Source organism: Trachinotus anak, unplaced genomic scaffold, assembly GCF_046630095.1.
Source record: "Trachinotus anak isolate AG129_WGS33_773 ecotype Australia unplaced genomic scaffold, CSIRO_AGI_Tana_v1 ptg000026l, whole genome shotgun sequence".
NCBI lineage: Eukaryota > Metazoa > Chordata > Actinopteri > Carangiformes > Carangidae > Trachinotus > Trachinotus anak.
Window position 1 is genome coordinate 1334163 of NW_027273877.1, and position 20838 is coordinate 1355000.

Here is a 20838-nt window from a genome sequence, read left to right on the forward strand (position 1 = left end):
AAAAAAAAAACATCAATAAAAGTAAAAATCCACATAAAAATAACATATAACAGTTACATTCATTTTAAAACATGGTCTCAAATCTCACATATTTGTCTCTAGCCTGAAAGATTCCCGAATAAAGTTTGGAAAAAAAACAAAACATAAAATACGGTGCTATTCTTTACTGATTAATCTGCGGATTACATTTTTGGTCTATGCCATGTAAAAAAAAAATGTAGAAAATTACCAAACAAATCTTACCAGAGCCGAAGGTGATATCTTTAAATATCTTGTTTTGTCCAACCAACAGTCCAAAACTAAAACATGCAAAACAGAGAAAAACAGCAAACCCTCCCATTTAAGGAGCTGGAACCAGGGAATATGTGACTTTTTTAAGCCTGAGAACAAAAATGTTGGAGCAGATAAGTTAGCAATGCCCATCAAATGAGTTTATTGCCCTTTGTTATCATTTAGAGGTACAATACATTTGACATCATGTAAAAGACACACAGGTGGGCGTCACGTCAGCCAGCTGAGACACAAAAATGTCACCTCAGAAACACCAAACTCCACTGAAACAACAGTTAGTTTTAAACATGATGCAGATATTTTTCAGACAGCAAACAGCTGTTAAAGTCAGTGAATGAACCAGTCAGTTGTCACAGGGTTTAAACCATGAACCCAACATGAGCTTATGAGCATTATCTTCAGTTTACATTAAACACAGAACCGTTCAGTTTCATTGCAGTACAAACGTACAATAAAAGCCCCGTTCTGCATTAGTAGTTTGGTTTGAAAGTCAGTCGTTTGTCCTTCAGATTGAGTCGAGAGGAGGTTTAGTGACAAATTCATACTTGAACCAAACATCACATACGCACAACATACTGAAGAGGTCAGGTGCCAAAACAAAACTTTATGTCTCTGGTTGTCCAAATAATGTCAGACCTGCCTACAGTGCATCCATTGGTTTCTGTTTTTTTATTTTTGGGAATGAATTTCTCTAAGACAAAGACTTTTCTGAGTGTCAGGCACGTATGGTCTCAGCAGTAACAGGAGCTCATAGTCTGTGATAGAAGAATGTCATCACAGTTGTGTTTAAGACACAAAAGTGCGAAAGAGGCCTAATTTTAAACGGTTACACTCTGGGATTGTTTGCTGCTGTTGAAATTCGCTGCATTTTACAGCAGTTTAAAACATTGTTTCAGTGATTTTTATTTTCAATCATCTGCAAAAGCTGCACTAATGCATCTTTCTGTGATATTTGTCCACACCAAATAAATAAATAAATTAAACCACTAGGTTTAACAATTGTAATTAATGACAGCAGCTTTAAATGTCAGATTTAAATTCGAACCATCTATTTACTGTTGTTAGATTTTCAAAAATCCTGCAGCTTCACCTAAATTTACTCTCATCAAAAAGGGGCCTCTGATCCGACGGCTTTTCTGTTGTTAAACCGTCTGAGAAAACAAAAGCCATGATATTAAAAAAAAAAAAAAAAGTCATCCTCTGAATCCCCTCTTAAGCCCTTTTATAAACTGACATGTGTGACGCAAATCACAAACAAGCAGCGATGTCTGACAGTTAGTGCCGTGAATGCTTAAAAAAGAATAGTCAGTATTAACAGAATCAGCTTTGAACCTCACATCTATAATAACAGTTTGCATTAAGCTGACTGCCGCCTCTCTGCTCAAACTTCACCTGCAAAACTAAACATTATGTTAAACTGAACCTTTTAATTATTTTAAAGATCACCGTTACAACACTACAAACTACAACGTGAGGACATCGGGAAAGAAATGTGTCGTCACTGTCCTGTAAAAAAATATTCACTTTTAAGAGCTACAATCCTGTTTTGGGCTTTCTGACAATACTTTACATAGCTTCAAGAGGCAACAGCTAAATGAACACTTCAGTTTATCTGAAAAATTCTCAGAACAATACTTCATGATATGGTTTTTGACTTTTTCTGTCACAATTTTCACCCCATACTTTAGATTTTGCAGAGCAGTGTAGGCAGTCTGTCAGTGCTCATTAATACTGAAAACTTCAGATTGTCAGGGAAAAACATTGCGCACTGTATTTAGATTTTGCTCTCTTCTACTTTTGACATGTTCTTCCTTCAAGTCAGGAAATAAAAGTCCAAGTGCATTTGGAAAATGTGTGCTTTTCAGTCAGTAATCCAGGTGAAGCTTGTGTTCTGCCGTCTCATTTTTCTGTAGCTGGATCCTCAGAAACCGTGGTGACGATAAGTCTAAACTGTCAGCACTGGATTTGACTCTTCTCTCAACAACACTACGTTTTGAAATGAGAAGCTGGAGTAGCTGGTTGGCTGCTAACTACTTTGAACTGTATTCACCTGCCAGCTGGTGCAACAGGAGTATATTCGTGTCATTTAGAGTCAGTTTACATTCACCCACTGCATGCTGTACATGATTTGTTTTGTATAAATATAGTATCAAACCTTTCTGTGAATTAGTTTAGGATTCAGATAGAAAAGCCAAAGGAAGGAGCTAAGTGTTGCTTTTTAATCAAAGGTGAAGTTGTTAACTAGATGTGCATTTACAAAACTAACCTTTAAGTCTTTTCCTTTGTAAAACTGAAAACTGCTAATTGGCTAACTAAAAAGCAGCACACAGCCACTTCCCTGAGCTTTTCCATGGCAACCGTTCAGGACTGCAAGGTCTCATGCAGAGGATGAGACACTGGACTGAGCTAGCTGTAAACATACTGCAGCCTTAGATGATAAAGACACAAAATAAAAAGTCAAGTTGGTGAAGCCACATGCTTTCAGGAGATTACAGTCTTCTTTGTTATGTCTGTTTCTTCATGTTGGTGTCAGTACTTCATGTTTCTGTAATGAATCTGCCGAAAAAAAAAAAAAAAAAAGTCCCGTTGGCACTAACTTTAAAAAGAAAAACAAAAAAACACTGGTATGAGGTTGTTATTTCTTCCACGGTGACCATTGGAAAAGCCAATGAGGATATAATATACAACGTCCATGTCAGTATTTCCAACAGGAGGTCAGTCTTTCTCTTGTGGACCTAATTCATCATTTTACATTGGACGGTATGAAGTTGCTTCTCTGTGGCAGTAAAATACCAACAATATTCGCATGTGCACCTTCATGATCCACAAGTAAAAGGCTGGTAAGGGTCACTAAGAGGGCAAAAAGTTCCACAGAGTGTTTGTATGTGTGTGTCAGAGAGGGGGGAGGTGATCCCGTCTCCATAACAGCAGCAGATGGAGCTGTCAGAAACCTGTTCCTGTGATCCTCCACCTCCCATTGGCCGCTGCACACATCCGTCATCCCGAAGCCTGACAGGTCCTGGCCACGTTATTGGCTGTGAGGGTGGAGGGGGTGGGGCAGCAGCGTGCAGATCACTGAGGAAGTAACGCCACACTAAGTGATCTTCTCATGCTGGATCTGGTAGTAACAGGCCTACAGGTGGAGAAGACATGAAAACAAATCACTGTCAAGTATTCACACAGGAAGTCATTTAGACTGAACATAAAAAATATTGAAATGAAAAAGAACAGGAAGTGATTAACTGGTAGCGTGAATGAACAATGTCTCCATTTTCCCATAATCAGAACCAAAGTACACAAACATTTCCAGGAATCTCCACGTGAATATCCAGTAAAATATCAGCTGCTTTCTAAGAAATGACAGGAAGCTTCGCTCTGCGTGCGTGTGTGTGTTACCTTGAGTGTGGTGAACATTATTCCATGCTCTCCGTGCTGGACGCAGGGGTCCATCAGGTCTTCGATCAGGCTGACCTCTGACCCCAGGTTTCTGATACTGAATGGGGGAATCAAACATCCAGTAAGTGTCACATGATGCTGTTGAACAACGCTGACAATGTGAGTCAACACTTCACCCTGTGCTTCAGCTGTTGTGAAGCAAAAAACCTACAATAACAGAACATGCTCTGTGTGGTCTGATGTGTGTATGCGTGTGTGTATTAGTGTGTGTTTGGGCTGCTGACCGAGCTCGCAGCACAACGTAGAGGAAGACGGGGAAGAGGTCGTCCATGGACCACAGGAAGTCCTGCTTCAGCAGCGACTGCACCTCCTGCGTGATCTCCTCAAAGGTGAGCTGGATCACCTGCAGCTTGTCGGATGGGGTGAACGTCGTGCTGCAAACACACAAACACGGAAACTTGATTCTGGATTGTTTTTCTTTACATTTTATTTTTTTTTGAAAATTTAATTGTAATCCAACTTTGTTTTGTTTGTTCATTTATTTATACAATTTCATGGAGGGAACTACAACTGTGGTGTCTTTTGAATAACAAAAATAAAGCTGCCCCTTGAACGTTTGTGTCAACACCAAACATGGTGCATTTTATTTAAGATGAAAAACCACATTAGCACTTCAGACTCGTGGAAGTGTTTAACTTGTTTTATAGTATGAAAGAGTCGTACCTGATCTGCTGCAGAGTTTCCACTGCGGAGGCAAAGCAGGTGTCCTTCGTGCTGGAGAGGACCTGGAGGAGACACAGCTTTACATAGTGCTCACGGTGGACACACTGTCACATATCAGGCCTGAGGTTCACTAAAACTACCTCATCATGAAATACTGTACAGGCTGACGATTCAATGTATATGTGTCAGTCTGTGTTCAGACAGTGAAAAGTTTCAGATTGTTTTTTCTGTTCAAAAAACAAGAAATATCCTGTTTACTATCATAAAAGACTCCTAATTTTAAAGATGAATTCATCTTTAGTGACATTTTCAATCAAACAGTAAAGCTCACAGTCGTGGTGGATTACTCTGTAACGTGAACACTGTATTTCTATTGTTTAACTGACATAAAATCCTGTGTTATCATGTTATAGATTATTGTTTCTCACACTGGACTTCCTAGATTGTGTTTGTTTTTGGTCTGAATGACTGTGACTGTAAATAAAGTACCAGTCTTTTTAAAATTTTGTTGTGAATAAGGTAAAAGTCAAGTGAACAACTAAAACCTACCTGCTGCTTCTCCCCCAGTGCAAGTGTGGAGACAGGAATGGACACAGGCCAGAACTTTCTGAGGGAGGGGGGAAAAAAAACGGAGGAAGTAATTGATTTACATTTGAAACATGAAATGAATCCCTTTCACGGCAGCCAGTGTGTGTGTGTGTGTGTGACGTACTGCTGCACGCCCAGGAAGGCGAGGAGGGCGAGGTCGGTCTGCTTGTTGAGGCGAAGGACGCACTCCCAGTAGACGTCGTCTTCTCTCTCTTTGTCCAGAGCGTAGAGGGTGAAGAGCGGCGGGTAGAGACGAGGCAGCAGGACGGGAAGCAGCAGAGCCGAGCTGCTCACCACGCGGCTGAGAGGAGAGGACACACGGGAGAGGTTGATGTGACCAGCTGACGTGTGATGACAACCAGAGATTTAAAAGGGACATTGCTCAGTCTTTACCCAGGTTTGGGTGACTCCATGGGGGCATCCGAGTCTGACTCCGTCTTGTCCTGTGGGTTGGTGGTCGGCTCTGGGATGAGACCGCCCTCTTCTGGCACATCTGGGAACAGAAACCTAAAGAGAATTCGAGAAGCCCATAAATATGTGGAAACACATGTCACCCTTCCATTGTGATTTTATTGATTGGCTGATAATAGATCAGTATAAAAATGTTGTTTTTTTCAAGCAAAAATGTGAAATATTTGATGTTTCCTGATTCTCAAATCTGTACCTGACAATCTGGAAGATGCAGTTGAGGTAAGACTTGATCTCGTTGACAGCCTGAGGCAGGAGTCGTCTGTTGGCTCCAACGCCCACGTAGGTCATCCTGTAAACCGCCACCAGAGTCTCCACCAGCCGGCCCAGTGGGTGGAGGGGGGTGTCACAAGCCTTAGGGAGAGAATAAATAATATGTCATTATCCTTAATGATGAATATGTTTCCAGTGGAGCTGAGGAGTCGTGGGTGAACTCACCTTGATGAGGTAGAGGCGGATGGTGCTATATCTCTCCATAGTGATGGGTCCTGCGTGCTGCGGGATGACCTCCAGGCTCTCCAGGGTTCTGCTGTGACTCCGAGACAACATTTCCGGACTGGGACACACACATACGGGAAATTGAAAACATTCATGTTTCAGCTGTAATCCAGCCTCAAGATGTTGGTGGAAAAACACAGGTTGGTTGGAACCAGAAGTCAGTGAAATACTTCATCAAATTGCTGAAACAGGAAATACTGAGTGTTGATGAAATGATTAATCTATACAATATTTATGTAACGGAGAGAGTTACAAAATGGATTAACTACTAGTCAACCTTCAGACCAGACTACACCTTGTTTTTTCCCATGCTGAAAATGTCTGTGTCCATATGGTGTTGCTAAAACTGTCACACTGTGTACCTGTCCTGGATCTGTCGCCGGCTGGTGGTGAGGGCCACGGCGATGTTCTCCCAGGCCTTCCAGTTTTCTCCTTGGCCCGGCTCCTTGCAGCCCAGCTGGCTCCAACACTCCTCAAACACCGCCTGCCACTTGTCCTCCGCACACACACACAGACGCCCAAGTTTCCTGCAACATCACACACAAACACACACAAATCCTTTTAAGTATTACAAGACAGGTAAATAAAGTTTGGATTTTTTCCCCCTGATCATTTCAGCGAGCTTACACAACATGGGTCTTGTCCTTGTCGGTGTCGAACAGATGTGGTTTGAAGTAGGACCCCGTCACTTTGAGGCCTGAGCCCCATTCACCACCAAAGGAGCCCTCCAGGTAATCGCCATTCGCCATGGTCAGCACACCCTGAGGAACAGGTACATCAGTATTTTAAGATGATATATCTGAGTACCACTGTAGAGACCAGGTTAAATAACCTCAACACCTAAAAATGATGATTTCATGTTTATTAGTCACCTTCCCATTGAGGGTCCAGTCGTCAGAGAATTCCCCCTCATACCTCGTGTCGTCCTCTGACAGAAGGATCCCGGTGCCCTGAAAAACAAACATACTTTAAATTCAAATTTCTCGCGTTTTCTCTTTTACTGTTCTGTCTTAATCAAATTTTATCTATGATTAAACACGCCCTGGGTGGTGTCCTTTTTCTTGTATGAGAACAGTGCTCTCTCTATTTTACAGTTTATTTTCTCGTTCCTTCTTCACAACCTTCTTGGCTTTAAAATCTGCCAAATCTTCTGTGACACTTCCATGAATAACAACCATCATTTCAATCCTCAATTCAAACCAGAAGCGCTCACCATCATCTTATTATCTTTGAAGGCTCCTTCATAGTACAGGCCGAACTGGGTGACCACGACGCCATTGCCCTGCCGCAGGTTGTCCTGCCACATGCCCATGTACTTTTCTCCTCTGATCAGAAAACAGACAAACAGCTCCAACGTAAACAGACAAATATAAAACAGTTAAATCCCTGCTGATCTGGGACTAAAATAAAATTTAAGCATCTCATGTTATTTTACACAGGATTTTATTTCCTGTGCCAAAGAAATGCTCATTAAATGAGTAATTTAATACAAGGCCAAACAAGACACATGTAGTTTCTCTCTCTGCTACACTGGAGTTTGTAAAGTTTTCAGATTGAAGCACAAGTCTGACAGCGAGCGTACTTTGTGATATCGTCAAAGACTCCATAGCCGGTCTTCTTGTCCTGCAGCCACTGGCCGATGAAGACGCTGGGGGAGGAGGTGTTGAGCTTGCCGCTGCGCAGCATGCCGTGGCCGTGACGCATGCCGTCCTGGAAGGATCCGTCGTAAACTTCACCGCTGGCGTACCTGCAGACAGACGAAGGATGTTCACTCTCAGCTTTGAGTCCTGCTGAACTCAACAACACTAAAAGCTTTTTCTTTCATGCTAATTTGTGATGCACTAAAGTATTTTCCCAGATTTGCTGTAGACATTTATTAACTGCAGCCTTTGACGATCACTGGATTCCCTGTAGGCACTGTCAGTAATTTTCATTCAAAATTGATCTGCTGATTATATGATTATATGCTGCAGCTTGTTCAAGATTAACCTAAAGGACACCAGGGTCAGTCATGCAAGACAACATGTGCTTCACATGTTTGTGAGGCGTGCATGCTCATTTTCACCGACACCCTGCTTCTCTTTCATACAGCTGTGCAGGTTCACATCACAAGACACAGACAAATCAGTTACTATTTTCACAGCTGAGATTTCAGCAGCTCCTGCAGGAATTTAAACGGACATACATGAAGAAGCCTAACTGTTGGATAGTTGGGCAATGACAGGGGGTGAGGGAGTCAAGGTGGGAGTCACGCAGTCGTACAGGAGGTAGGGGGGCTGAAATGTGCAGCACAACCACGGGATGGGTGCAGAAGAGAGAGGAAGGAACGGGCAGGAGTGAAACCAGGAAGAGAGAAGGGAGACAACCAGGGAGAGAGGGAAGGGAGCTGCTTTGGAGAAGTGAACCAGGAAGTGGTGGCACTCATAGAATTTGAAAGGATAGAACTGGTATCCTGCAGAGTGTGAATTCTGTCCTTTCAAACCCTTTTGTCCGACCTCTGTTTACATGTGAACCAAGGCTTGAACAGGGAACAAACACTGTGGATGGAACATTTATCAAAGGTTTCTGCATGTTTTGGATTTCAAAAGCTGCAATATGGCAAAAAGCAAAAAATTGAGCCTTGGTTGTAGCCAGTTCATCCAGTGCAGTTCCCCACAGGTAGAGAGCAGGCAGAGAGAAGGCAGGGATAGGGCTGGGTATCACTGAGAACATCTGAGTAGATGCTGTTTGTTGTTCAAACCACTGTTAAGAAAAAAGAGGCAACGCTGTAGTTTCAAGCTTTGGGTTTTATCACCATCAACTCAACAACACTAAAAGCTTTTTCTTTCATGCTAATTTGTGATGCACTAAAGTATTTTCCCAGATTTGCTGTAGACATTTATTAACTGCAGCCTTTGACGATCACTGGATTCCCTGTAGGCACTGTCAGTAATTTTCATTCAAAATTGATCTGCTGATTATTTGATGGATTTTATGGATTAATTGAATGAATGCCCGTCACAGTTCTGCAGAGCCCAAAGCAACAATTCCTCATTTTGTCACACCAGCAATGCAAAACTGAAAAATATTCTGTTAGAAAACCAACACATATCAACATTTAAGAGTCTGGAACCAGAGAAAAAGATTTTAAATGAAATCAGTTTCTCCGTAGTGTCTTAAAACTCTGTGGCAAAGCCAAAAACAATTTTCTCCTAACTATCAGAACTATTCTCACGCACACTCACCTGTATGTCCCCAGGCCGTGCATCTTCCCATCTTTCCACTGACCTTGATAGTGATCGTTCTTGTTGAGCGTTTTATTGGGAGCAACAAATTCACCAAAGCTGTACACAGTAATGAAAACACGAGAAGGATGAAGAAACAGAAGCTACAAAACAAATCACCCTCTCAGATAATATTCCTGACTGGTCAAAGAATCAGACATAAGGCTCATGTACACTGATGACAGCACTCACCCATCTTCCAGTCCGTTCTTGAACTCTCCTGTGTAGATTCGCCCATCGGGCCATTTTAACACTCCCCTGGAAGACATGATTAATCCCAACCACAATATGAATGAATATCTAAAATGCTCTACTGACAGCGTGTGAGAGTGTGTGACAGTGTGTGTCCCCTACCTGCCGTTGGGTTTGCCAGCGAGCCAGCGGCCTTCGTACTTCGCCTCTTTCAGACGCCCCTCCTTATAAAAAGTGTAGGAGGCCGACCTGGAGACAGGAGGCTCCAGCCTTTGCCCTGACCCCGAGCTGACCGATGTCGTGTCCTGCCCGGCCCCACTCAGTGCCTGGTCCACAGCCTGGTTGATGGAGCGAAGCCACTTGGCCTGAGAAGAAATTCATACATATTTTTAAGATGTTACCCATTTTCCACCAAATGGAGATGTAGTTTTGAAGTGAGCGTAACGTCTGTTTGGTCGGTCAGCAGCATTAAAGATGGTCTACCTTCTCCATGGCAGAGGAGGCCAGCAGGGTGAACGTCTCCTCCGGTGTGATCACCTTTAAACCGTATCTACACACATATACACACAGTTTTAGACAACAAACACTGGCTCAGAATGTGAAACACACTGAATATAACAAATCAAATATATAAAATATATTATTGTGGCAGTATCATTCTTGATTAATGGTTAAAGGTTTTCTGCTTTAAGATCTAGATGAGACGGTTGATGACTGAGACTCACGTGCCAGTGTTCTCCTCTGGGATGGGCTCCACCCACAGCGTGGCCAAAGGGAAGACGTGATGGGTGGAGAACTGGAGGAGAGGAAAGAGGAGACGGAGGAAGGAAAACAGAGGGGAGAGATGAGAGAAAAGAGGGGAAAAGTAGAGTGTTTAGAAAGAGGAGGGGACATTGTTATTTTCACAAAACTGAACACACAAAAGAAGAAGGATTATTAAGAAGAAATGCTACTGTACTTATCTACTGAGGAGAACACAAGCCTATAATTCCTAACATTGAGTCATAAGGGCTCAGCAGAGGAGGGAGTCTATATTTTTCATTTTTATACATCACAAAGTGACACATTTAAAAATTGTTTCTTTCTTCTGCTCTTTTTGGAGACCGATGCAGCTGTAATTGTGTATTTGGCAAAAACAATCTTTGTCTATACGTCTGTGTATCTTAGACTGTGTTTATTAAACAGCTAAAAAAGCGATTTTTTTAAGCTTAAGTAAAAGATAAAAGCAAAAACCCTTCAGTTTTACACTTATACACACCTACTATGCGTCTAATTCAGAACTAGGTGATTTTAACTTTCCGGATTCATCTGCTTTTTTTTTTCTAAACTGATGTTAAACTGATTTTCTACACATTCACTGGTCCAAATGTAAAGATTAAAGCTGCTATTGATTCTGCTTGTAATCTCTTTTTTTTAATCTCATTTTCTTTTATATATTACCTCTATGTTTACACAGTAAGTTTAATTTAAAGTGTGTGCTGCTACAAGACATATCCAAGAAAAAAGAAATCTGAAGCACATTCAGGCAGACTTTAAAGAAACGCAGAAGAATGCTGCAGCTTGTTCAAGATTAACCTAAAGGACACCAGGGTCAGTCATGCAAGACAACATGTGCTTCACATGTTTGTGAGGCGTGCATGCTCATTTTCACCGACACCCTGCTTCTCTTTCATACAGCTGTGCAGGTTCACATCACAAGACACAGACAAATCAGTTACTATTTTCACAGCTGAGATTTCAGCAGCTCCTGCAGGAATTTAAACGGACATACATGAAGAAGCCTAACTGTTGGATAGTTGGGCAATGACAGGGGGTGAGGGAGTCAAGGTGGGAGTCACGCAGTCGTACAGGAGGTAGGGGGGCTGAAATGTGCAGCACAACCACGGGATGGGTGCAGAAGAGAGAGGAAGGAACGGGCAGGAGTGAAACCAGGAAGAGAGAAGGGAGACAACCAGGGAGAGAGGGAAGGGAGCTGCTTTGGAGAAGTGAACCAGGAAGTGGTGGCACTCATAGAATTTGAAAGGATAGAACTGGTATCCTGCAGAGTGTGAATTCTGTCCTTTCAAACCCTTTTGTCCGACCTCTGTTTACATGTGAACCAAGGCTTGAACAGGGAACAAACACTGTGGATGGAACATTTATCAAAGGTTTCTGCATGTTTTGGATTTCAAAAGCTGCAATATGGCAAAAAGCAAAAAATTGAGCCTTGGTTGTAGCCAGTTCATCCAGTGCAGTTCCCCACAGGTAGAGAGCAGGCAGAGAGAAGGCAGGGATAGGGCTGGGTATCACTGAGAACATCTGAGTAGATGCTGTTTGTTGTTCAAACCACTGTTAAGAAAAAAGAGGCAACGCTGTAGTTTCAAGCTTTGGGTTTTATCACCATCAAGAGCAGGAGAAGTGGAGCAAATACAAATCAAACCAAAAGCTTGAAACTGCAATTCTGCCTCTGTCCTATTCTTGTTTGTTGTAAAACTCTCTGAGACAAACTTGTGATTTTGGGTCATGTGAGCAGAACTGACACGACTCGATCCAATGATAATTCAATGACAAATACATACTGAGCATTTTCCCCTTTAGCCGCTTTAATGTCACTAAAATCATCTTATTCTCCACTGTATGGCAGTGTGAAATATATTCCTGTTTACACTGACTGAAATATTCTAACCGAAGACTCCACACACCTCTCCATCTCTAGAGTGGAGATATTCCAGATGTGCATCTTTATTTTATTTACACATTGATGTATTCGATGTCTATGAAAGGTCTGAAATTTCTGCAAGAACTGAAAATAAGTTTGACTTCACAGCATGAACTCGTATTGACCAACTGATCTCCTTTGTTAACTTAAATAAAGTCTTAATAATCATTAAAATACTTCACTGCCACAAAGTTCAATTATTCATTCTAAAAAAAACCATAAATATCTGCTGATACTACCGTGATCATTAGCTCAGTATCATTCATAATTATCTCTGATTAAAATCCAATTACAGCTCATTTACAGGGGTGTGTGTGTGTGAGTGTCTGTGTTTAAGTGTGTTGGTCATGTGTTTAAATGTGAATCAGCTCCAACAGGGCTAAATCTTATGACACAGAGCCCCAAGACCTACACACACACACACACACACACACACACAAAGAAGAAGAGGAAGAGCGGGACAGGGGGAGAGTCGGGGTCTCTGTGCTGACATTTGCTTCTGACCGCATACTTACAAGGTTTTTACAAGGCGCCACGCCCTGACAGCACGAAGGCAAGCACACACAAAGGCTTGAAACACACCAGGTTACACTGTCTCAAATATGGCGGCTTTAAAAAAAAGTGAAAGAGCCAAAAGAAGTGAAGAAGTGTGTGTGTGTGTGTGGAGCTGACCTGTGCGTGGACCAAAGCGTCGTTGAAAAGGATGAACCAGTTGACGGAGAACCTCCCGGCGTTCTGCAGGGTCAGAGCCTTGTTGCTGCTCTCGCAGATGAGCCGGCGGTGAGGCTTCCTCAGAGAGTCCTGAACACACACAATGACACCATTGTGACATCATGTGACACCTCGATGGACTCAATGTGAAGGATGCGCTTAGTGGTAATAACAAGAAACACATACACTCAGCGAGTTTACCGTCATTTTGCCAGGGAAGCTCTTCCAGAAGTGAAACGTGTAGTCGGCCTCTTTCCGTTTTCTCTTCAGCTGCAGGGCCAGAGCTTCGAACCTGGAGCAGCTGTCCTGCAGCCTCTGGTAGTCACTGGAGCACTGAAACACACAGAAACATTTACTGTGAGACATGTAAGGTGATACTGAAAAGCCTGATCTGGTACTTATTATAGGGAACATGGAGACAGTGTTTAGAGGGTTTTTATTTTAATTATAGGACCTGTAAACTAAATATTCTAGAAAAATTCCTGTAAAAATAATGAGTATGAATATGACAATAAATAACAGAAAGAAAAGAAAAGAAAAGACCAGAGAAATTAAGGGAAATAAACCCAAAAATAAAATATTTGGCTCATCATGAAATACATAAAAGTGGCCAAGATTTGATTGACATGATAAATCATAATTATTATCTATCAGATCTCAATGATAAATAAAAATATCCATCTGAGAAGTCATGTGCAACTGTTGTGTGTTTGTTTCTCCTACCACTTCGAAGCATGTGGCCAGTTTGAGCAGCAGCCGGCCGTATTCGTGAATGTGGCGGGCTGGGAGGTAGAAGAGCGCCACCAGGAGGTCGGCCATGGCGGGGTTCTCCTCGCTGCACTCCGACAGCCTCTGGAGCAGCTCAGGACTCTTCCCAAAGAAATCTCTTCAAAGGAAATCATCACTTGTTAAAAATTCAAATAAACAGCACCGTATCATGGGAATGATCTCTGTGCATTAAATGTTGTTTTTGTGGATTTGTTTGTGCTCACAGTGAAGGCTTGGTCAGGGCCTGGAAACCCCCCATCACCTGGAAGTTGCCCAGAGAGCTGCAATACCTTCACAGGGAGAAAGAGAGAAGTGTAATTACACAACCAAGCAGGCAGTATATATATGTGTGTCTATGAATCTATTTATTTTAGTATCGAACACAGTAGTGAAGACACACTCATTGTAAGAGTCGAGGAAGATGCTGGTGTGGTCGAGGATGAGCAGACTTTTGACATCACGCCCACGGCGCAGGTTGGCAGTGAGGCTGGTGGCGTGCTGCCCAGTCAGGTGACACAGGAGGCTGAAACGACCCGCAAGCGTCTGCAGGAGCCCGAGGGTCACCTGGCCGAGGGCCGAGCTCAGAGATTCTGGAGGATGACGGGACACAAACAGAACAAATTCAGCCGAAGATAAAGTGAAAACAAATGACAGAAACAAATTCTGAAACTAAACTTTTCTCCCTCGTCCTCCTTTTTTTCCCCCCTTTGAGTCGCTCTTACCCAGCTCCAGCAGGGGGCGTATCATCTGTGTCTTAATGTTACAGAGCTTGCAGTAGAACTTCCTCTCGGCGGCAGCCAGCTCGTGCAGGCTAGCGATGAAACCCATCACGTTCCTGTCCGAGAGCGCTACACATCGCCGGCCACCAGCAAACACACTGCTGACATAACCCAGCTGGAAAACACATGAAACAACAGAGAAAACACACGCTCACGCTGAGTTACCTCACTATGGCAGCATCTTGAAAGATCCAGCGTACTAAGGCAGCTATTTGCAGTAATTATATCTTTTAAAATTAATCCACTACAAGTAAAAGCCCCGCATTCAAATCCTACTTCAGTAAAAGTAAAGATTACATATTATCAGCTACATCTAAAGTGACAGTAGTTATAGATAATCATTGCTTAAGCAGTATTTAATGTAGTTGAACTTGTGTTTCTTTAGCCTTTTTGTAGAAAAACATTTTTATATTTCTCAGAGTAAGGCATCAGAAATAAAACTTGTTACTTTGTCCTTACGTGCATGCAGAAGGGCAGTAGTACTGGCTGCGGTGTGTAGCCCCCAGCACGCGGCTCCTCTTCCTGTTGCTCTTCCTGCTCCATGGCCTGACTCTCCTCCTCCCCCTCTCTCACCTGCTGTCCGCTGTAATAGATGATGGGCTGGATGCAGTCCCCGTCTGCGAGCAGGAGGGTGTGTCTCTCTCCAGCACTCACGTCCCACACCCGGATGCCTTCCGACAGCTGCACGAGGAGGCAGAAAGTTCAGATGCAAAAAACACAAACCTTGAGGCTGTGTGAGTGTGGTTGCATGGGAGGTGGTTTCCTCACCTTTGCAAGGCGGGGGACTGTGCTGGGTGAGTCCATGTGTCCGAGCTGCCCGGAGCTGTTGCTGCCCCATGAAAACACCTGGAAGACAGAAGACACACTGATGTAGGTACAGACAAAGGCTCCCAGTGGTTAATGGAGAAATCAGTGGTGAATCAGGTAAAAGAACGGAGCTGTGACTGACTGACCTGAGACTGAGCAGTCAGAGCGAGGGAATGATGAGCGCCGGCCGCCACCCGCACCACCTCCTTATTGTTCAGACTCTTGATGCACAGTGGCTGTAACCTGCAAACACACACATCACACTGCTGTCAGAGACGAGTCACACATTTTAAAGTCACCACAAGAACTTCTGCACAATCACAAATGACGTCAACATTATCAACACAGTATATTTCATTGCTTTAACTCGTTACTTGGCATTGCACAAAAAGATGACACACAAAACAACATCTCATTCAGCAGCTGCTCTGTTTTTTTTTATCTGTCAAGATCAAGAAGATCCCTTGGATTTAATTATTTGAAATTTCCACACAGCTGTAAGTTAAGATTTAATATTATATTTTATGCAACATCACAGTGTCAGATTCATCATTTACAGCTACAAAGAAAAAATACATGTTACACACACTTTAAATTTGTGTTTAATGACCTTCAGTGTTTGCGAGACTTGAAATTTTTCTCCATAATTTCTGTCAAGATAATACACGATGTCATTTGAGAGGAAAAGTACTTCTTGTACTGCATCGCTGACAGACTGTGTCCTACCTGGCCAGGTTGTCTCCTTGTCCCAGCTGTCCGTGCTCGCCGTGGCCCCAGCTCCACACCTCCGTCTGCATGGTGGGCAGCACCTCCTGGGCCTCAGGGACCGCCCCTCCCAGTGGGGTGAGAGCGACGGCTCGCATCCTGGGACGACCGGCTTTCCTCAGCAGCCGCGGGGACACTGTGAACGCAGGAAGAAGAAAACAGCACTTCCTCACAATCTTTTCCTTTATTTTCTCTCCAATGCAAATACATTTAACTTAAGGCTAAGAAACAACAAAGCTGGTCCACTGAATAGATTTGATCTGCTCCTGTCTCTTTAAAGAAAGTCCTATATTATCTAACACTACACAGATAACGTTATCGTTTAATAAGTAAATGAAATGTGGACATGTTTTCAAGACCAAAGTGACCTAAATTTCAATGAATTTCAGGTGCAAGGTCCAGCATGAATCAATGAATGTTATAGCACAGAGGCAGCAGTGACTTTCACATCAGATCACATCAGCCAGGTCACGTTGAGCACATGCCGTCATACAGCTGACAAACAACAAAGAGAAGCCTGCAGGCCGCACACAGAGCAAACACTGATAAGGGAGGGGAGATAAAGGAGGAGACAAATCAACCTGTTTTCTTCTTCATTAATAAGAAACGCTCTTAAACACCATGTTGAGATATTCTACTGAAAAGAGGTCAAAGCATCAAGACGCTGAACTCCTTTGCAACAATTTTTCTGTCAGTGCAGGTAATTTTGTTGCACCATAAACTAATACTTAGCACTGTATTTTGTTCTAAAATATGTTGTTAAAAGGCACAAAGCCTACATTATTGTGTTTCTGTTCTCAAACAGGGAAAAAACATGAAGCAGAACTTGAATCTGATCAATGTGGGAGAGATAAACAAACCAGTGCTTTCATGTGAGCAAGATTAAGGTCAACCCAATTTAGTTCAAGGAGGAATTAAAATAAAACATGTAAATGAAAAAAATTTGTTATTTCAATTAAATAACATGAAACTTGACTTGTGTTGACTTATATTCCCCTCATATTGTTAAAGGATGATTAAAACTTTCAGAGGGGCATGAGTGAGGAACCACTGACCGTCATTTTTAGATTTGTACAGAAAAAAAGTTTCTATTGCTGGAAACTAAAAGACTGAAGGACACAACAGCTGATTTGCCGTCTTGAGCATGCGTGAAAACACAAACACACACATCTTCACGGCCTCCAGCGGGGAGCCATCTGCTCCCCAAAAGGACACAGACACGCTGGGCGAGACATAATATCCAGCCTTTTATTAATAACAGCAGCCCTGTCGAGACCCCTCACAGCAGCAGCTGCTATTATCCACCTATGTATTTAGGTGTATAAAGACCTGAATATAATCATTACCCAGGCTTCTTTGCTGGATTTGATTTTGGCTGGTGGTGTCTCTTCATGTGTCCAACCCAATGAACACACTGGCTTTTTTTTTTTTTTTTTTTTTTTTTTAATTTGAGTGAGAGTTTTCACGATTCGTCTCCTAATTTCCTCATCAAACCTGATCTTTCAGCCTTAAAACCTGACATTCATAAAACCCACAAAGGGGTCAGTTCAAAAGTAGATGATGAAATCCAGAGCAAATGATCTGTGAGGAATGACAGAAGTGACGTTAGACGGGGGAAACTCCATCCATCTACTCATTTTCTACACCTGCTTATTTCTAGTCGGGGTCACACAGACGATAAAGCCGATCCCACAATGCACCAAGCTCCCTTCTCTTGCTTCTCTCTCTTTATTAAAACTTTCATTCTGCTCTATTAAATCTGATAAATCTGTCTGTGCCCTCCAACGTTTTCTTCACCACTGCCAGGTAGAGAAAAGGCGACCACCTCAAAGACAGTCGGAAAGTTTTTCTGTTTTCCCGTCACCTTTGAATGAGACAGATTAACAAAGTTAAATCTGAATTCCTCAGTGTTTTTAATCACACAAAGGCGACCATTCAGACAAGCTAACCTGGCTCAAACTAGACCAACCCACGAGCAGCACTCACGAGCACAAGGTACGACACAAAACTTGAGCCCTGCATCACAATCTGCTGTTTTATTAATGTGTTGTGCACCAGAGTTGGATCTGTTTTGAGTTTTTCAGTTATTTACTGGTTATCGTGCTGTTATAAGCTGCTAGTTAATGTGAAATAGACCAAAAACTAGACAGTTTTTTTGCTTCATTTGACTCCTGTTCTCTAATGAGCTGTTTGATTTGTGTCTTTACAATCAAGCAGCCCTGGTTATCCCGTACATTACACCTGTATTAGACACTGATCAGAGCCTTTTAGCATGTTTCCACTTCCTCACAAAGGCTGGGGGTGACTTTACCCTGGATATAACTAACACAGAATGCTAAAGTCTCAACTGTGCACAGAGCATGCCACAATGACAAGCTGTAGCAGCGCTCACAAGCTGGATGATGAAGCCTGAAGCGAATGCGCACACACTGACAGCAACCTGCCCATGCGCAAGGTGTACTTACGCAGCAGGGAATAGGAGGAGGATAAGAGGTGAACAGCGTATCTACCCTGTGAGAGGAGTCCTGGGAGCGAGAGGCGCCGCCGCAGACCCTCGGCCTCCTCCTCGCGGATGTCCCCTGTGCTGGAGCTCTTCTTGCCCTGCATGGAGTCCTCCTGGCGGACACGCTCGGTGGTGCTGTCGCCCAGCCCGGGGACGGTACCAGTGAGCCCCGCCGGCCCACCTGACCTTGAAACCCCTGAGGGCAGATAGAAGTTCATCATCTTTTTGAGGGACAAGGCCTCGTAGGTGGAGGCAACCCGCTCGCCCACTGCTGAGGCGCAGGAGGCCACCAGGCTGTTGAGTGTGGAGCTGGAGGCAGAGGCGAGACCCCCGGCTGAGGGCTGGGAGAGAAACAGAAGAATCGGGTTTAAACTCACAGCTCAAATGTCAAAGTCACAGTGACAGGAGTTTGGAGCCTGCAGCATGTTAGGCTTCTATTCAGGGCTGCAGCCCACAGTTATTTCTTTAAAATTATCAATCAACTGGTTGTAATCACAAGAAAAAGCAGAGAAATGAAGAAACTGAATCAATCCCTGGTGATTACCCTGCTAATTTTACAGACAACAAGAGACAAAGTGTCTGTGAACAGAATCTAGTAAAAATGGAAAGGACCACATATTTCCAGTCACACTACAGATGAATGATTTGAAGCTGAATTAAACATTGTTTATCTTTTTTTGATACAGCGTTTTTCCTCGGCTTAAATCAGGGTGAACAAGCACCTAACAATCCCAATATTCGTGACCTGAGTCGATGTGAAAGATGCTGATTTTTTTTTCCTTGTTATGCAGTAAAAGAGGGAGACTCACCAGCAGTGTGTGCAGTCCTCCAGCCGTCGTCTTTGCTTCTGTCTGTGTGTTGTCGGACAGCTTCTTCAGGTAGTCTTTGACAGCCTGCTCATCTGGATAGAGTGAACTCTTCACCACAGACACGGCACCACTGCTGCCTTTGGACTGAGCCGTGGGGTCAGAGTCTGAGGCCGGCAGCACTCCGTTAGCCAAGGCCGATTCGCCTTTCTCCAAGTCCTGGGTGAGGGTGGGGTCAGAGGAGGGCTCAGCACTTTTAGGAGGTGCTGGGGAATCAGAGTTTGAGGTGGAGGTATGGGAGGGGAGGACTGGCTCAGACGGGGATGTTTTGAGACCTTGGGTGGGGGCAGGCGCCTCCAGCCTCCCCTCATCCTCAGTCAGCTCCACACTGAGGGGGCAGTAGTGACTGTCAGAGATGATGACGTGGTCCTCTTTGTCTGTCATGGTGTACAGCAGCTGGTTACACTGTCTGCATTTGTCCACAGGGGGCCGGTGGACGTCCTGAGGGCCCAGACAGCGAACCAGAGCCAGGCTGTGTGAAGCCCCGCAGGCCACCTGAAGTACACACCTCCCTGCTAAGTGTTCGACCTTTTGTGGTTTCCACACAGGAAAGACGGTGGTGTTGAGGCCAAGCTGGCAACCGCTGCCCCATGCCCACACCTCCCGCTGGACAGACAGCGCCAGGGTGTGCTGCTCCCCGCAGGCCAGCTCCAGCACCGGCACCGTCAGCGGGGGGCTGGGGTCGGTGTCCACCACAGCCACTGGAGTCGGGTTGGGGACAGTGCTGAGGCCTGACAGGCCGCACTGCCCCGCACCATTGTCCCCCCACATGTGGACGCCACCATCCTCCGTCACTGCCCCGCTGTGGAAACTTCCAGCTGCGACAGCGACCACACGCTGCCCACTCAGAGCACTCTCCAGGGTGGGTTTCGCAGGCTCAGGGATTTGACTCTGCTTCCATGGCAGCTCCCCAAAACTGTACACCTGCCCCCCTGAATTAGTAGTAACAACAGCACAAAAATCAACGAGGAACGTGGCAGGTTTCTCTATGCTGGTCAAAGGGATTTATAAATTTTTTTATACAAATATCCCCCAAATATTATAATAAACAGTTTTACCTTCCACCAGAAGAACTCCATGTCGTGTGCCCAGGGCGACCTGAAGGACCGGTCGGGGCAGGAGCAGCCTTTCTGGGGTGACACTGCAGGAATAGCCCTTCCAGGTGTGGAGCAGGCCTCGCTCTCCACCGCCGTCAGCCCCAGAGCTGTGAGATTAATCATTCAGAAACATAACGAGTACAGCAGTGCTGGAGTGACTCAGACATCAGAGGAGCTTTATGGCACAGAGGAGTATCAGGATTTGGATGTGCAGGACTAACACTACTTGCAAATAGGATCAATTTAGAGAAGGTTTTGTTATCAAGGAGAGAAAAGTAGAACAATGCAAGACTTGACACCAAATGATTGAAGATCCACCTGAACTATTTGCTCAGTATGATCTTATGTAAACTGATTCTAAATTTAAAGGCGGAAATATAACACGTGAGACTAAGATAAACAGAATATATTCACATTTGAGAAGC

At 43.9% G+C, this 20838-nt stretch overlaps 1 protein-coding gene across 5 annotated transcripts in view; it reads right to left on the minus strand.

The window, feature by feature from the left end:
- Positions 1–405: 405 nt before the first annotated feature.
- The window catches only part of als2b (alsin Rho guanine nucleotide exchange factor ALS2 b), a 21745-nt gene continuing 1312 nt past the window's right edge, over positions 406–20838 (minus strand). For 2 of the 5 annotated variants that reach the window (XM_071464135.1, XM_071464134.1), the window contains exons 3-34: positions 20375–20520; positions 19260–20248; positions 18413–18791; positions 15909–16083; positions 15329–15425; positions 15144–15221; positions 14835–15056; positions 14319–14490; positions 13997–14186; positions 13821–13886; positions 13552–13714; positions 13015–13161; positions 12790–12918; positions 10145–10215; positions 9903–9969; positions 9582–9784; positions 9420–9485; positions 9189–9287; positions 7547–7711; positions 7178–7289; positions 6837–6914; positions 6592–6725; positions 6327–6491; positions 5905–6022; positions 5663–5820; positions 5392–5505; positions 5123–5299; positions 4960–5017; positions 4411–4472; positions 3972–4121; positions 3688–3784; positions 406–3424 (exon numbers count right to left, since the gene is read on the minus strand). In XM_071464135.1, the coding sequence (XP_071320236.1) occupies positions 3386–3424; positions 3688–3784; positions 3972–4121; positions 4411–4472; positions 4960–5017; positions 5123–5299; positions 5392–5505; positions 5663–5820; positions 5905–6022; positions 6327–6491; positions 6592–6725; positions 6837–6914; positions 7178–7289; positions 7547–7711; positions 9189–9287; positions 9420–9485; positions 9582–9784; positions 9903–9969; positions 10145–10215; positions 12790–12918; positions 13015–13161; positions 13552–13714; positions 13821–13886; positions 13997–14186; positions 14319–14490; positions 14835–15056; positions 15144–15221; positions 15329–15425; positions 15909–16083; positions 18413–18791; positions 19260–20248; positions 20375–20520 (5086 nt within the window). In that variant the 3' untranslated portion in view covers positions 406–3385. The remainder of the gene's footprint in view (positions 3425–3687; positions 3785–3971; positions 4122–4410; positions 4473–4959; positions 5018–5122; positions 5300–5391; positions 5506–5662; positions 5821–5904; positions 6023–6326; positions 6492–6591; positions 6726–6836; positions 6915–7177; positions 7290–7546; positions 7712–9188; positions 9288–9419; positions 9486–9581; positions 9785–9902; positions 9970–10144; positions 10216–12789; positions 12919–13014; positions 13162–13551; positions 13715–13820; positions 13887–13996; positions 14187–14318; positions 14491–14834; positions 15057–15143; positions 15222–15328; positions 15426–15908; positions 16084–18412; positions 18792–19259; positions 20249–20374; positions 20521–20838) is intronic. The other 3 variants (XM_071464136.1, XM_071464137.1, XM_071464138.1) reach the window with 3 other exon arrangements.